Here is a 15,842-nt window from a genome sequence, read left to right as displayed (position 1 = left end):
GGGGGGGGGGGGTAAAGTAGTACCATATTACTCATATATCACACCCTCACAAATAAAAGACATTCAACTTAAAGAAAAACTATTTTTCCAGAATCTTAACTGTCACAGCCTGGGATCAACATGGCTGAACGTTCTGGTTACATACAGGATGGGCATAGTTCAGCTGTCCGTGTCACCCATACTCTAAACTGCAGCTCCGGAGCTACAAGTTTAACCCTCCTTGGCCAAAAGCTGTTGCCAATTTGGCAGTGACAGGGTTAAACCTGTACCTCTGGAGCTGTAGCAAGCGAGTGACAAGAAGGGACTGGACTCCATCCTTCCTTGATACAGCAAAGCCCAGAACATCCCTAGCAGCCACTCTAGCATCTCTATGCCTCCACTTTGGTGTGGAGATCAGCTTCCTCTCCTAAAAGATGTACCCCAATTTTAGAGGGCTAATTTTTGGGAAGAGGTAGGTGTGGTATGTAGGTAAATATGATAATGTCCAAAAATAAAGTGCAAAGAAGAAACAAGGATTCTGAGACCATATAGGTAAGCACTAAAAAGACAGTGCTAATCTGAGCTGCTTCCACTGGAGTGAGAATTTTCTCACTGCAAGTAGATTTTTTTCCCCCCCCTCAGAGAAAATTGTTGCATTTGGAATGAGCAATCTGCATCTGTGAGGACAGGACAGTGGTCCCAAAGGAACACATTTAGTAGCCTTGTCTGATAATGTTTCAGCCTATAATAACAAGGTACTATCACAAAGTGCATGCAACTTTTATAAAGCCCTACTGTTGTATTAAGAGATTCTTTTTAAATTTCAATGTAATGTTTTTCTTTTTAATAAGGGGCAGAAGGAATGAAAAGAAAACTAGAAAAGCAAGTTCCAACTTCTGTTCCTTGGAGTTCTACTTTTAGCTTTTTGCTAGCTAACAGAGTTTAGAGGTTGTAGACAGGACCACTTAGCCTGACAACTCTGGTAATGTGTCATCTCTGATCGAGGACATCACAATCTAGGAACTCTTATTCTGTGTTTCTGGGAATAAAAAAGTATAGCCGAGGCCAAGCCTGAACACTTAATAGAGAAACTAGTATTTAATTCATTTTCTATTTCTTAGCCCATCCTCTATTACATATGGTGTTAATGATATCAAATTGCTGAAGATGATTTCCAAACGCTAAGATAGTTGCAAACAAATCAATTTCCTGTGCCCTCCTCCTCTTATTCCAATGAAGATGTTTCTAAGCCAAACTTTGACCCTCAAAACTACAGTGATTTTACATGGAGTGCTCACTATATAGGGCAGGATTAATAAAGCCTGCAAAAGTGAACTGACCTCAGTTGTAGAAAGATATAGAATTCAGTACCTCCTGGCTCTGACTTCCCTGCACATGAGGGCAACTTAAAGGGGAAGAGCAACAGTAGCAAGAAAAGGAATCTTATTACATTTTAAGCATCTCAAACCACCTGGAAAGTTACTTAAGCAAGTTTGCAGTGATTAGCTGTTCTACATGAAGCAAAAGTTATGCATGCTGGCCTAATGCTCTAAATGAACCATGACAAGTCTAGTAAATTTCTCAATTGTAAATAATGAAAACAAACTTACTCTAGAAAAAGGCCAGACACTCTTCAACAATTCATGGTATTTTCCAAGTCAAAATTGCAACACACAAATATTTTTCAAGTGGGAAAATGTTTTTACCTTCACCTCCTCTCTCTCTTTCAAAAACAGCTGGACCATTCCCTGAAACACCTCAACCTTTCAGAAATAAAATTCACCTTGATGCAGAGCTGAAAGAAGGGAAAATTTGTCTAGAAGGTAAATAACTATGACATGACAAGACTGAAGATAGGATGGTCATGCAAACATTTTTTTAATCTTGATAGTAGCAATTATAAGGATTCTGTAGCAACGATTTAAATATTCTTTCTTTTTTAAAGAGACTTCTGCCTATATGGAAAATTGTGTCCTACTAGACAGAATCCCTATGACAATGCCACTCCCTTAAGGGAGTCACTAGCCACCTGTGGATATGACATGAGCTGCAGCATATAGAGGCCTTAATGCCAAAAGATTGAAGCCAGGCAGAAGGCTTCCCGTGGAGTCCCAAATAACATTATACAGAAGTAATTTTCCTCCTCCCTAGCCAGGGTTCATACCCATGCTCTTAACTGTTTTCCTTTTAACTAGCTGTGGCTCGGGAGTGGAGCATTAGGTTACCAGTTTGGCCTTATTACATATCAAGGATTTACAATATCTAATTCTGATTAACACCCCTTTCCCCCAACACAGGAATTATGTTTGTAAACCTGAAAGTCAAACTCTTGGCATAATTAGCTATGCATTCTCTGTGCATTCTATTTTTGATATTTCTTTTTTAACAAAAGAAAGAAGAGTAACCAAATCAGTTGTACGACTAATTTTTCTGAATATTTGTTGCTATTAAAGAAACTATTTTTGATCAGTGTTAAAATCATAGTCAGAAGGGACCTGGACAGATCATCTAGTCCGACCCCCTGCCATGGGCAGCAATGAGCACTGGGGGTGGGAGGGGTCATAAGACCCCAGCCAGATCCCTGTCCAGTCTCCTCTTGAAGATAACGTGTTGTATACCTGAAAATTGTTGGCAGTTTTGGTTTTCAACACCACTTCTGTTCAAATAAAAAAAAGTCAAAGGAATAACACTCATTCGTATCATGTTTTCTTCTACACCTGGTAACAAGCAGCTGCAAGCAATCATTTCCCACACCAAGATTTCCCAGGTTCACTCATGATAGACAAGTTAATACACCTCCTCCTGTACCAAAAATGTCACACTCTAATTTATACTTCACTCATTTAACAGTCTATGTCCTTTCATTAAAATCCCTTTTGTTCATGCAACAATACATTACTTGCTTACTTATTCTATATACATCTTGTATAGGTATACAAGATTTTATCCTGTATGCATCCAACCTCCATTTTCTCCTTTTTCCTTCTTTATGCATGATGGTATCCTGGAAATCAATTCTCATTAGCCTTCAACTCACTAGTTTGTCTATTTCCTATTTCAAGGTTTACCTTATCCTGTTCCTTTTCCATTGGGTATACCATTTCTATGCAAGTTGCTTATTTGGCTTTCTAGCACAGCTGTCAGCAATAGTTTCTGGCAAGTAGATTGGAACAGCCCAGGGTGGGTCTGACATGCTGATATTAAGACCTGGCTGTCACCACTGCTTTTCTACACTTATGCTTCTCTCCACTGCCTGACTGTGGTGCTGCAAACACAAAAAGTTCCCCACCACCTGGCTGCAGCTTGGCATGGCATGGGCAAAGCTACCAGCCACCAAGGTTACCCAAGAAAACCCTAGCTCTGTGGGCTGGATCCAGTGACTTGGTTGAGTGTAGGTTGCCAATCCCTGTCCTAGCATAATATATGAGCATTAACATCTTAAATGTGTTTATTTTCCAATACCTTAGAGGCAGGGAAATATAATCCCCAAAGAACAGAGACACAGAAAACCTAAGGGTCACATTTTCAAAAGTACCCAAGAGGTTTAGGTATCAACTCCCATTCTAAAAGTGAATGTTGTCACATATGAATTTAAGTCGTATTACAAGTCAGTGGAACTTGTTAGCCCGAAATCTCTTACGTACTTTTTTAATAACTGTGCCCGTGGTGACTTGGCCAAAGTCATGCTTAAGTTTCTGATGGATCAAAAGATTGGTTATGGATCCACCATGTTCCACACTAGCACCTGTTGAATGGCAAATTCAAAGCAATGGGCATTCATTTTGATGGCTTGCCAGACAAGAACTAATACAAGTTTTATTCATACACAAATGATGTTTGTGGACCATGATAGTGTATAAACTTTTCCCATGACTGAATTTAAGCATCGCTGATACTTTCCGAATTCTATAATCACCCACATTTGGGTTTAGTTAATTTTTTAAAAACTCGAAGAAAGAAGATGCTTAGACATTATGGATAGCTAATCTGAATTTTATACAAAGGTATTAATAACACATTTTCACCTTTATACTTAAGCAAGTCTATTTTCACTGGAATCCTTGCAGATTCAGCAGTTTCTTAACTGATTCCTTGTACTTAGACACGTTATCCTCTGTTTCCCCCTCGTTTTTAAGCAGGACCACAGAGTTTTTGTAGTTCTCGACTATCTCAGAAGCAAGCAGTTCTTCCCTAGGTACATCACTGATTTTCTCTGCAGCTTTTATTCGCAGAAGTGTGTCCAAGACATTCTTCTGAGAGCAGGAATTCTCCCAGCTATATTCCTCCATGTCTGCATCAGTCTTTTCACTTTCCCACTTCTCAGTTTTCTGGAACAAAAAAAAAAAATCACCACCTTAAAACCTTGTTGGTAATTGAGTACTGAAGCAACAACTAGCAAGAGAAATCTCAATATTGTCCCACACACCTCCAAAACTTACACGGTAGGAAAAAACAAAACAAATTTTTGTCCCATTTGGAGCTCATTCCACATACAGAGCACAGACACAAGGCTTATTCATGCAAGTCCTTGAAATAGGGATTAAGTGAAACTCAAAAGCTGCCCAGGGTTTTTGCTTGCCTTCTGCAGAGTAAAATGACACATATATGACACACCCCACTTAAGTTAAAGTGTACCTATAAATATATACCTGAAAATCCTTGCTGTATCTTTCAGGGTAAAAAAAAATCAGAGCTGGGGTAGGTGGGAACAAAATTCATGAAGTATAATGAATCAAATGAATTATAAGAAGAAAAAATTATCTTGTTGTTCAGCTATGTAAAACTACTAATTAATATTCAAACTCCAATGCAAGGGGAAAAACAATTGCTTCACTGCTGATATTGGAATCTGGCCCAAGGTTTGTGTTAGGAATGGTTTGGCTACACTAGATATCAACTAATTTGGACTAATAAGAATTTATTCTGCTAATCCCAGTGTGTGTACACAGACTGGCTAATCCTACCCCAATCCAATTTGGGCCCTACCTCAACCATTTCAGGATACCTCATGCAATGGACCCCAATTTAATTATACTTCAGGTATTTGGTTAACCATTGTAAAAAAAAGGTACTGTTATGGGCTGCTGTTGTCTATGATAAAAAAAATGGTGCTTTACTGGAAGGGGAACTGCATAGTATGACTTGGCTCCCCAGCATCTGTATATATTGGGCAATTCAGTAGGGGTTTTGGCACTTATATAGTAACTGATTCAATCAGCTGATCAAACTAATGCAGTTCCTCTTCTGGGAATGTGCTGCACTTGGCATGGGGGCACATCAAACTGAAAGTAAAGTGCTGGGGTTTCCCCCCCCCAGCCCCAGGTCTGTCAGCAGCCATGATGGCTACCTAGCTTTAGATTGAGTAATGGAACAATCAGTAGTGACATGCATCTTATACTCTGCTACTGACATACTATTCTCTCACATATTCATCCCTCTTGCAATCAAATTTCCTAAGCTGAATGCCCACTTAGTATCTCTCCTTTCCAGCCATAACAGGATGGTGAAAATTATAATTGTGTTGCAGAGGTCTGACTTAGGACTCCCAAAGAGAGGATAATCAGATTCTCTATAACTGAGGATATGGGTGGAGAGCAGAAGAATGGTTCCCAGCAACATGCAGAGGAAGAAGGTATGGTGGTTGATATCATCAGAAGATTTTATACTGCTGCTGTCCTGCAGAGTTGCAGCTGGCATCTTAGATATTTGCCTGATACACCTGCTTTCCTAAGCAAGGAGTCTTTCCACAACTGACAACCAGAACAGACTGAAGGTTCTTGCTGCTATAATCTTACTCCATATTCAGTGAGACCCCACCATATGTGCTGAACAAGGAGGCTAAACAGAAGTCAGAGTGTGTCCACCTAAAAGAAGGTACACATCATGAGTGTATTGAAGAATTCCTTGTGATTCTACAACAGAGGCTCTGCTCCTTTATTTAATACTATCCAATGAGCCCAAAGGAATTTGCCATGGGAAAGCCACAAAAACTGAGCACCAAAACACAAAAGCAACCCTGAAGGAGAACCCAGCTTGAGTGTGGGGCAAAGCAAATGCTTAGAGATAAACAACTGGAGAATTTGCTTAGAAACTGCAACCTATATAAGGAAGCCAACAGATCCAGAACATCAAATGGCTGGAGAAGAAAAAGTAATATGTATCCTGTGTGTACTGAACAATTTAAAGACTTTATCCTAGAAGCTCAATCTTTTACAGTTACTAGTTAGTCAAACTTCCTAGCAATATTAAGGCTGCAATCTCATTGAATGTAAGAAATCAAAGAAAACAGACTGCTGATTTGAACTATGGTGGGAGACAGCATCCCTCAGGTTTACTGGACACAAGAGGAAAAGCATTATGTATTTATCTTTGGTTTCCTGCAACTCACAAATTGCTCCTCAATTTTGAGATTGAGGATCTCTATCCATGAAATGGCAGTTATATTCTATTTAATCAACCTAATCTCACAAGATGCTGCAACTGCAAACAGAAGCTTTTCTGTTTTCAGCCCACTGCCCGTGGGCATTTGGACTTTGTAACGGTCCTTCCAAAGAGCAAGCATAGATAAAAGTGGCTCTTACTCCACAGATCCTTGCCTTGCTTCACCAGCTGTTTAAAAGATATCCCAAATGGATCTTTAAGTACCCTGTCATTCTTGTATATGTAAACAGCAATAAAGTAAAATGTCTTTCAAATTGTATATCATTATATGAAGAAACCCCCCTCCTCCAAACTCCCTCCCCCATATTAAATGCATCTTCAGATGCACAATTGAGAACAACATGATATAAAAACGGTAAGGTTGAAAATAGTTGTTTTCATTGCAGTAATCTCTCTATAGAAATAATTTCTAAATAGCATTATTTCTGTGGGGAAAAACTGAAACAAGCACTGAAGGCTTTGCATCATATAGATTTATGAAAATCCCTCATCAGCCACAGCTCTTCTATAATCCTCTGGCTATTCCAACCCCTAATTAAGTTTCATTAGAAACAAACAAGTGTGGAATTCAGAAATCTATCAAATGTAGTAGGGGTTTGTCTTAATATTTGGACTTCTCTCACACTCAGCAGAACAGTAGTATTTAATATCTAATAATTTCTAAAACAAAATCTTTATTTTCCAACATATGGATGCAAATGTAATCTGTGCACTTCAGCTTCACTATCTGAATTTACAAATGCTCTAAACTCCTCTTACATCCTGTATATGCTAAATGGAAGCTCTTTTTGAAATCTGCATGTCCAAATGTTTAGTTAGAAACAGTGATTAACATCACTAAAAGGCTCACATGACCGACATCAGGAACCTGGGCACAACACAACAAAGAAGTAAAAGAATTTCGTTGAGCTACTAGAGGGGGAAAAAATAGATGAATACTGTAAGCTGTACCTGCAGCACATGAGTAAACTTGTACACAATGTGCCCCTTTTAGGGACCATGAAATTTTGGGATGAATGCTGAAACTTATAAATTCCTAAAAATCAGCAAAACTACCATCCCACTCTGCATAACAATCACAGCATACTAGTACTAGCTCTCCATGATATTTTGTCTGGCCTTTGAAACAATAAAAAAAAAATTCTCTCACAGGGATAGAGTTTCTCAAGAGTAATAGAATATGAGTGTTGCACCTGGTCAGCCTCTGGACCAAACATACTTGTCAGAGTCATGTCCACAGTTCAACAAAAGATCATTGCGAGACCTCTGAACACCTCGTAGATCCAGCAGATGCAGTCAGAACTAATTATGGTCATTACATTTATCTCACCAGGAAAATCCTTCTCTATACAAATTAACCTATGGGATTTCAAAGATGAATGCCAATAAACAGATTAACAAACTTGCCCCATCTCTCTGGAGCAGCACTGGCCAATGAAATTGTTAAATATTACTTGTTTCGAAAATGTTGCCAACAGTCTGGACAGTCAAAACAATTCTTAAAATAAAACTGCTAGGTGTGAGGATGGGAGTGGATTTTGAAATATATTGCTTAGCCCTTGTATAAGAAGTCAGTATCTTTGCTGCAATGTTGGTGGCCACCCTTCAAAATGAAATGTTATCCTACCATACCTAGAGTCATAAACAGGAAATTGAATGGAAACTAGATTTGTGCAGCCTGACTGTACTTAATAAAAGCTTAGAGACCTTTTCAACTAGATTTACTACAAGAGTAAAAGTGAATCTGGAATTATATTTCCATCTGATAAAGCACACTAAGATGGTCAGGCCCCTATGTGAACCCTGAGTCACAGAAATGCTACAGAAACATTGGCATCTCAGTTTTAAATATTATAAAAAGAGGGGAACAAGGCATACTTATGTTTTTATTTCATTACTGAAAATGAAGTCTTAACTCAGAATTTTGTTAACTGCCCACTTCTTCCCTTGTAAGTAAGATGCATTTGAGTGCATGATATAGTGAGAGCTGGAATATTCAATCTTTGTTCACCATTTTCTGGACAAGTTGCAACAACATATTAAAAACATTAACTATATATTTACCCAATAAACTACACTGAAAGAGCTGCCCCACTATGTCAAACACACACAAGCTATTTTCAAGAAGCATTAGCCAGATCTGCCTAGAGATGCATTTACTTAGTCATAGTTTCATAGTTTCTAGGGTCGGAAGGGACCTGAGTAGATCATCAAGTCCGACCCCCTGCCATGGCAGGAAAGAGTACTGGGGTCAAATGACCCCAGCAAGGTGTTTATCTAACCTCCTCCTAAAGACCCCCAGGGTAGGGGCCAGCACCACTTCTCTTGAAAGTTGGTTCCAGACCCTAGCCGCCCTGACCGTGAAGTAGCGTGAAGTAGTCATTTCAACTGCTACTCCAGTCAACATTTCTGAATGAAAGCTGTAATTTTTTTTTAAAATAAAAGCTTAGAGAATGTCTGAAACAGGTATTAAATGAGGTTTGGGGATTTTTTTTCACTCCCTGAAGATAAATGTTACCAGACAACTTTCTAAAATACCATAATTACAATAAAGATTTGTTCCTGAGCAAGTCTTTTATACCAGTTATAAACCTTCCTAAATATGAGCTTATAATTGAAGTGCTGACATAGCTTTAACACTAAAATTGGATTCAAGCTAATGTCAATATACAGTATTTCTATATAAGAACCACTAACATATACATATGTATGTATACACACTACACAGACACCCCCCCCCAAAGATATAAGTATATAAAAAGGAGCAATTTTTAATTGCTTGAGCAGACACTGAAATAACATTTTCTACGTTTTTCTTCTAGCTTAACATTGACAAGTTGTCTGCTGCAGTCTTATATTGGATTAAGGCTGTCAATTCTTTTGGTATGTCCCCTTCTGGAAAAAGTGCAGTTAAACTACTTTAATTAAAAATAATTTAAAAAGTGGCACACAAATTACCAATGTGACTAGAACTCAAGTTAGTCAATTTTCTTGTCAACAGCTTGAATATTTAATATGTTAAAGACTTAATGCTTTCCAAACCCCACCACACAAAACACAGCCTCCCCGCACCCATAAGCATTTTACTGAGTTTTCTCCTCCTGTAGCAGCAAGCAGAGGTTTAACCACAAGATAGTCATTCCAGGGTATGTTCTCTTCGTACTATGCTGAAACATAATGGATTTTATTTACTTGTATACTCCCTCAGGCTCCCATATAATAATGCATGGCAATGTACTGAAGCCTACTAGATCAGCTGAGCATCTTTCAGAAACAAAGAAATTGGCAAAACTTTTTATATCTTAATTTCTGAGAATATGCTATATAATAGAACTAAACTTAAAAGTTCTTAGCTAGCAGTACAAGAGAGAAAGATCAGAATGAAACTGGTACCAAATACTGTGAAGAGTGGTACCAATGCACCTTACACTAAGGGCTTGTTGACCATGCAGGCTAGCAAAATATGCTAAAGTGGGATTTTAAAGTACAAGTATGGCTATATCAACACTGCCTATGCAGGCAGGCACACTTCCAAACTTAGAAGACCTTTGGAAGTAGCTTAAAGTTCAGCTGCCAGGCAGACGTGTAGAATACAAGTGTTCATAGGAGGGAAAAAATAGTTCTTTTGAGCGACTCTCCCTAGACAAACTTAATTTGTCATTTGGTACTACCCCTCTTTCTCCTTAACATCCTGAGCAATAAACTTCATGTATTAGTAGTGGGGATTTACAATACACAGCCTTCAAGAAGGAAGCCAGATATTTAGCACTGAAATCTTACTTTGATTAGAGTTTACAACTAGAGGTATATGATATTTGTGATAGGGATACTGAAGTGTTTGTCTCTTTACCCAGACTAACACAGTTAACTACCTTTCCATACCAACTGAAATCTCTCTTAAAAGCAGGGAGGTAGACAATGAGCATGGTTTCCATTTCATCTCTCTCTATCCGCACCACCTCCTCCCCACCCCACTTCCTCGGTGCTAGTAATTGTTGTGGGGGACTATAAACAAGTAGTCAAGACTTCTTTCTAACATTCTTTTTTGCCTCTGAAGAACAGCTGGAATGAACAGGTGGCCAGGACTGTTACGTCCTGGTCCTGAACAGCAGCTATTTCTACCTCAGAAATATAGCCAGGACATAAGGCATGAAGCACCATGGAAGTTGGAATAAATATTCAGAGAAGGAAATATAGTAAGAGACTGCACTATTGCAGGAATAATGCAAGCAAAGCATGGAAAAGAAGGAGGAAATTTAAGTGGTGAAGAACTAATCAGGACCTTGGTCACAGAACAAAATATGAAGTGCCTGAGAAAGATGGTCTTGTAGCCTCACTTACAGTTTATGCTTCTACAGCAGGCCTCATGATCAGGGTCAACCTTTCTCGTCCATATCACACCTTGTCATATGTTGTGCTATGCCAAAGCTGAGCACACATTATGCTTATTTCTTGGCACTAGAAGGTACGTATTGTGGGTACCCCTGTGGAACCCCTCTAGAAGTCAGCCTGTGGATTGCTAGTCCCTTCTCCCATGTTTCACTGCTTGAAGACAGAGAGAAGCGGGGGGGAAGGGGGGGGCAGAAGGGCAGGAAGTCGGAAGTCTGTGGGATTATGACTAATGGTCTCGTGTTTTAGATCCATACATCTAGAAACAAATCTCAAGCACACTGCAGAAGAGGATGGGCAAGAAGGCAAACAGCAGTTGGGCTGACCTCATACTGAACCTAAGCAGAACTTTCAGAGTTGAGCTTACATGTGGGCTTATATGTGGAAGCTTGGTGAATATGGGCCTTCGGGCAATCATTATGAGGACTATGGAGCAGTACTATCACTACTATTCCTCAGTTTGAATACAGAGATCCCCCTCCCAGAAAAAAAAATTAATAGACTTTAAGATCTTTAAGAGGCCAACTATGGGGGAAGCTCTTCTTAACTTAATGTTCACAAACAGGGAAGAATTGCTTGAGAATGCAAAGGTGTCAGGTAACTTGGGTGACAGTGCTAATGAAAGGATTAGAGTTCAAGATCCTTAGGCAAGGAATGAAGAAAAGCAACAGAATTAGAGCACAGGGCTTCAGAAAAGCAGACTTTAACTAACACGAGGAACTGGTGGGTAGGATGCCAGGACATAAGTGTGAAGGAAAAAGTAGTCCAGGGTAGTTGGCTGTACTTTAAGAAAGCCTTCTCAAAGGCACAGGAGCAAGCTAGCCCAAAGCAAAATAAGAAGTTTAACAGGAGACCAGACTGACTAGACAGCAATCTCTTCAGTGAATTGAAACTCAAAAAGGAATTTAGGAAGGTCAAGGCATAATTTCAGATGTAACTGGGAATGGATATAAAAGGTTTGCTTGTTCGGAAAGATCAGCCACAGCTCTTCTGCGGAGAGAACCTGGCTTCATTTTCCAGTGTTTAAATGATCAGTGGTCAGTTTCCAGTTTGAAACTGATGATGTAGCTATGTGATGGGTCAGTATCTTCCCCCATATGGAGAGAGTTAGATGTTGTATATGTGTGTGTGTCTATCTATATCATATATATATATAGATTTACACAGAGAGAGAGAGATATTTCTCTCTATATAAATCTATCTTTCTAGATAGAGACACACACATATACATACCCATGACAGACAGGCAGACACGTATGCATATAATGTTTCACTGCTTGCCACTCATATTGATAGATTATATAATCGGATATGTAGCTGGCTATCTATCTATAGGGAGGAACTATTAAGTGGAACATCAAAAAAGCCACAGGTCCTTTACAGAACGCAAAACACAATTTAGTTACAGAGAAGGCTGAAGTATTCAGTGTCTTTATTTCAGTCTTCACAAACAGGGACACCTACTAGATCACAAGTGCAGTTGGCAGCAAAGATAAGAAAGAAGACAAACGGTATAGAGAGCAGAAGAATAAATTGGGGATTACTTAGAGAAGCTAGATGCTTCCAAGTCAGCAAGGCTGGATGGGATGCACTGGAGGGTATTGAAGGAATTAACTGTGGTGGTTTCAAGTCACTGACAAGCCTCTTTGAGAATTCATGGTGGTCACATGAGGTCTTAGATGATTGGAAAAGAGAAAATATATTGCCCATCTTTAAGAAAGGGAAGGAGGAGGTTGTAGAGAATTACAGACCAGCCCGCATGACTTCTATACCTAGCAAGATCATGGAGTAGGTCCTCAGAAAATCCTTTGTGAAGCAACTAGATGAGAACAAGGTCAGGAACAGTCAGCATGGATTCATATGCAAGTGTTTTTCAGCATATTGTACACAGAGCAGATGTCTTCACTGAACATTCCATTACGAGAAGCCTTTTTTTTTTCCCCCCCCATGGTGACAGTTAATTTACATTTCAAGTATAAAACTTAAATTATTCCTTTCAGTATATATGACTTGTCCCTATTGAAAATTCATATGAAACTGAATCCAAAAGAAAAAAAAAATTGGTAAACTCTTTCAGTCTCAGCCAACCTGATTAAATGTCTTCAGCCAGTTTGTTAATTTTATCGTTCCTAATATTTGAGATTGGGAAAAGACAACGAAGCCTATATAGTAACCACTATAAACTTCCTTCCATATTGGAAATTGACTTGGATAGTCTTATTTGGTTCACTCTGTTTCTAAGCCTGTGATAGAAGTTTATCCCTCACCCAGTGACTATTCTATATTCCTAGGTGAATCAGAAGAGAGATCAGTTTATGCCTCTCAACCACTTGATGGCAGCATACTATCATTCTTTTTATACAATACGGTTAAAGATTTTTTAATATATTTTTAGAGCTATTACACTAATATGCAATAACAGCAAACATACACATAACTATAAGTTTAAGTGAGATGCTCATCAAGTATCTGTCCTTTTTCTTTTGGTGTCAGTTCATTATTTGTCATAAAGGGAGTCAGAGGCAAAAAATAATTCCCAAAACATAGTATGTTGTCTAGACTTGCTCTATCAGTTTATTCACCAGCCCTAAACACATAATCAAATAGAGGGAAGTGAAGCAAAGTTAAGTTCACATACTATAAACACTATAGGATGCAGGATATCAAATCTAGAATTTTCTGCAGTCAGTGAGGGAATGAACATGGTGCTTTCTTTAGCAGTACTCTCCTAATTGATTTATTCTGTGGTAACACTAGAAGCACAGTTAATATTACTTAAGGGACTTTAAAACATGAGATTTGAAATGCGCAGTATTTATTTATTTTGTTTTTAAATACAACTTTAAGTTTCCATTTCTTGGCTCATCTGGGAGAAAAAACCAAACAAAACAAAAAACTTAACATCTGTCAAGTGCTCGTATTCAAAGTGCAGTTCTAATCTGGGTACAAGGCGGCAGCTGAGACTCCAGGGCTTACAAACATGAAAAAAAAACCCCATGCTTCACTTTAAACTCAGCACACTCCCTCACCAAGCCCAGTGCCTGCCCAGGAGAGGCACTGTGTGAGCCACACCCAGCTTTCCCAACATCTGTACAGATCTGGAGCTTTTTTGGCATTTTAATCTAATAGCTGGTTGAATCAGCTTTAGCTAAAAGCACCAAAAAGCTGTGCTGAAGTGCCCAATCTATACAGAAGCTGCAGAACCAGGTCAAAGTAACATGCTGCTGCTTCTGGTAAAGTGCATTTTTCCACGTCTGTCAGCACCTCATGTTTTTATTCCTGATACATCCATTAAAATTTGCTAAAAAAAAAAAAACAAAACCCAAACACACACCTAAAAAACCCCAGTAAGTCATGACAGCAAACCAGACAGAATCAGAAAGGTTAACCAAGCATCTGCTTTCTTATACATCTTTAATGAGATTGTTAGCCAAATTAAGTGTGTAGCCTTCAGAGGTTGCTTAAAAGCATGGTAGCACTTGAATTTGCCTACAATCTCAATAAAGATGCATAAGAAAGCCTAATAGGTTTAACTATTCTATAAAATGGCCTGTATAGGGGTAGTGGAAATGATTGTTTTCACTACCCACTTTTGTCGCTATCACCATGGTGCTTTGCAAAATAACTAAATTTAGTGTCAGCCCATTGATTAAACAGATTCCCGTACATTTTCACTTTGCCTGTGATAAATGACCTGTGGAGTCTGGAATCAGAAGAATGGATGAAGAGTTATTGTTTTCTCTCCCTCCATTTAAGCAAAACAGATTAAGAACCATAACTCAAGGAGGGGGAGCAATACCACTTTGCAAACAAACATAAGCTCACCCCATGGCTCACCAAAAGCACCCAGGAATGTCTCCTAGCTAAAAGGGAGGCATACACCCAATGGAAGGGAGGGGCCATCACCAGGGAGGACTATACTGCGGTTGCTCGCGGCTGTGGGGGGCGGTCAGGAAGGCTAAGGCAGAGATGGAACTGGGACTAGCTACCCAGATCAAGGAGAACAAGAAGTTGTTTTTTAAATACACAGGGGGCAAAAAGAAGGTACCGGGTAACGTGGGGTCCCTGCAAGACACGCTAGGAAATCTGGTCGTCACACCAGATGACAAAGCTAAACTTATTTAACAACTTCTTTGCCTCCATTTTCCTGAGCAGGGACCAGATCAGTCCCCGCACCAGGCCCCAGCGGAGGCGCACCTAGGCCAAGGGTCAGTGAGGATCTAGTCAGGGAACTTCTGGAGGGACTGCACACATTTAAATCAGCTGGTCTGGATGATCTCCACCCCAGAGTGCTGAGGGAATTAGCTGAGGTCACTGCAGGACCCCTGGCACGGCTTTACGAGAACTTGTGGTGCTCTGGTGTGGCGCCAGAGGACTGGAAGAGGGCCAACGTGGTTCCCACCTTCAAAAAAGGGAGGACGGAGGACCTGGGAAACTATAGGCCAGTTAGTCTTACCTCGATCCTGGGTAAGCTTTTTGAGAGAATTATCCTGGCACACATCCGTGAGGTGCCAGCAGGGGAGATTATGCTTAGGGGCAACCAACACGGGTTCATTAGAGGCAGGTCCTGTCAGACCAACCTGGTGGCCTTCTATGACCAGGTCACAAAATCCTTAATGCAGGGGTAGCAGTGGCTGTAGTCTTTCTGGACTTTAGGAAGGCTTTCGACACGGTCTCTCACCCCATTCTCATTAAAAAACTGGGGGACTGTCATGTCGACACCTACACAGTCAAATGGGTCGCCAACTGGCTGGAGGGCCGCACCCAGAGAGTAGTGGTGAACGGGTCGTTTTCGACCTGGAGGGATGTGGGCAGTGGGGTTCTGCAGGGCTCAATCCTCAGGCCCGCACTGTTCAACATCTTCATCAGTGACTTGGACAAGGGGGTAAAAAGCACCCTGTTCAAATTTGTTGACGAGACCAAGATGTGGGGGGGATGTGGGCACGCCAGAAGGGAGGAATAGGTTACAATTGGACTTAGACAGGTTACAGGGTGGGCGGATGAGAACAGGATGGGTTTCAACACTGACAAGT

At 39.9% G+C, this 15,842-nt stretch overlaps 1 protein-coding gene across 1 annotated transcript in view; it reads right to left on the bottom strand.

The window, feature by feature from the left end:
• Positions 1–2,881: 2,881 nt before the first annotated feature.
• Positions 2,882–15,842, bottom strand: part of MRPS35 (mitochondrial ribosomal protein S35) — a 59,999-nt gene continuing 47,038 nt past the window's right edge. Inside the window, exon 9 of the mRNA XM_019515852.1 lies at positions 2,882–4,307. Within this exon, the coding sequence (XP_019371397.1) occupies positions 4,029–4,307 (279 nt within the window). The 3' untranslated portion in view covers positions 2,882–4,028. The remainder of the gene's footprint in view (positions 4,308–15,842) is intronic.

This window comes from Gavialis gangeticus, unplaced genomic scaffold (assembly GCF_001723915.1).
Source record: "Gavialis gangeticus isolate Ggan-Ray unplaced genomic scaffold, GavGan_comp1, whole genome shotgun sequence".
Lineage (NCBI taxonomy): Eukaryota > Metazoa > Chordata > Crocodylia > Gavialidae > Gavialis > Gavialis gangeticus.
The sequence above is the reverse complement of the archived record's forward strand: the minus strand, read 5'-3'. Positions and strand labels throughout refer to the sequence as shown.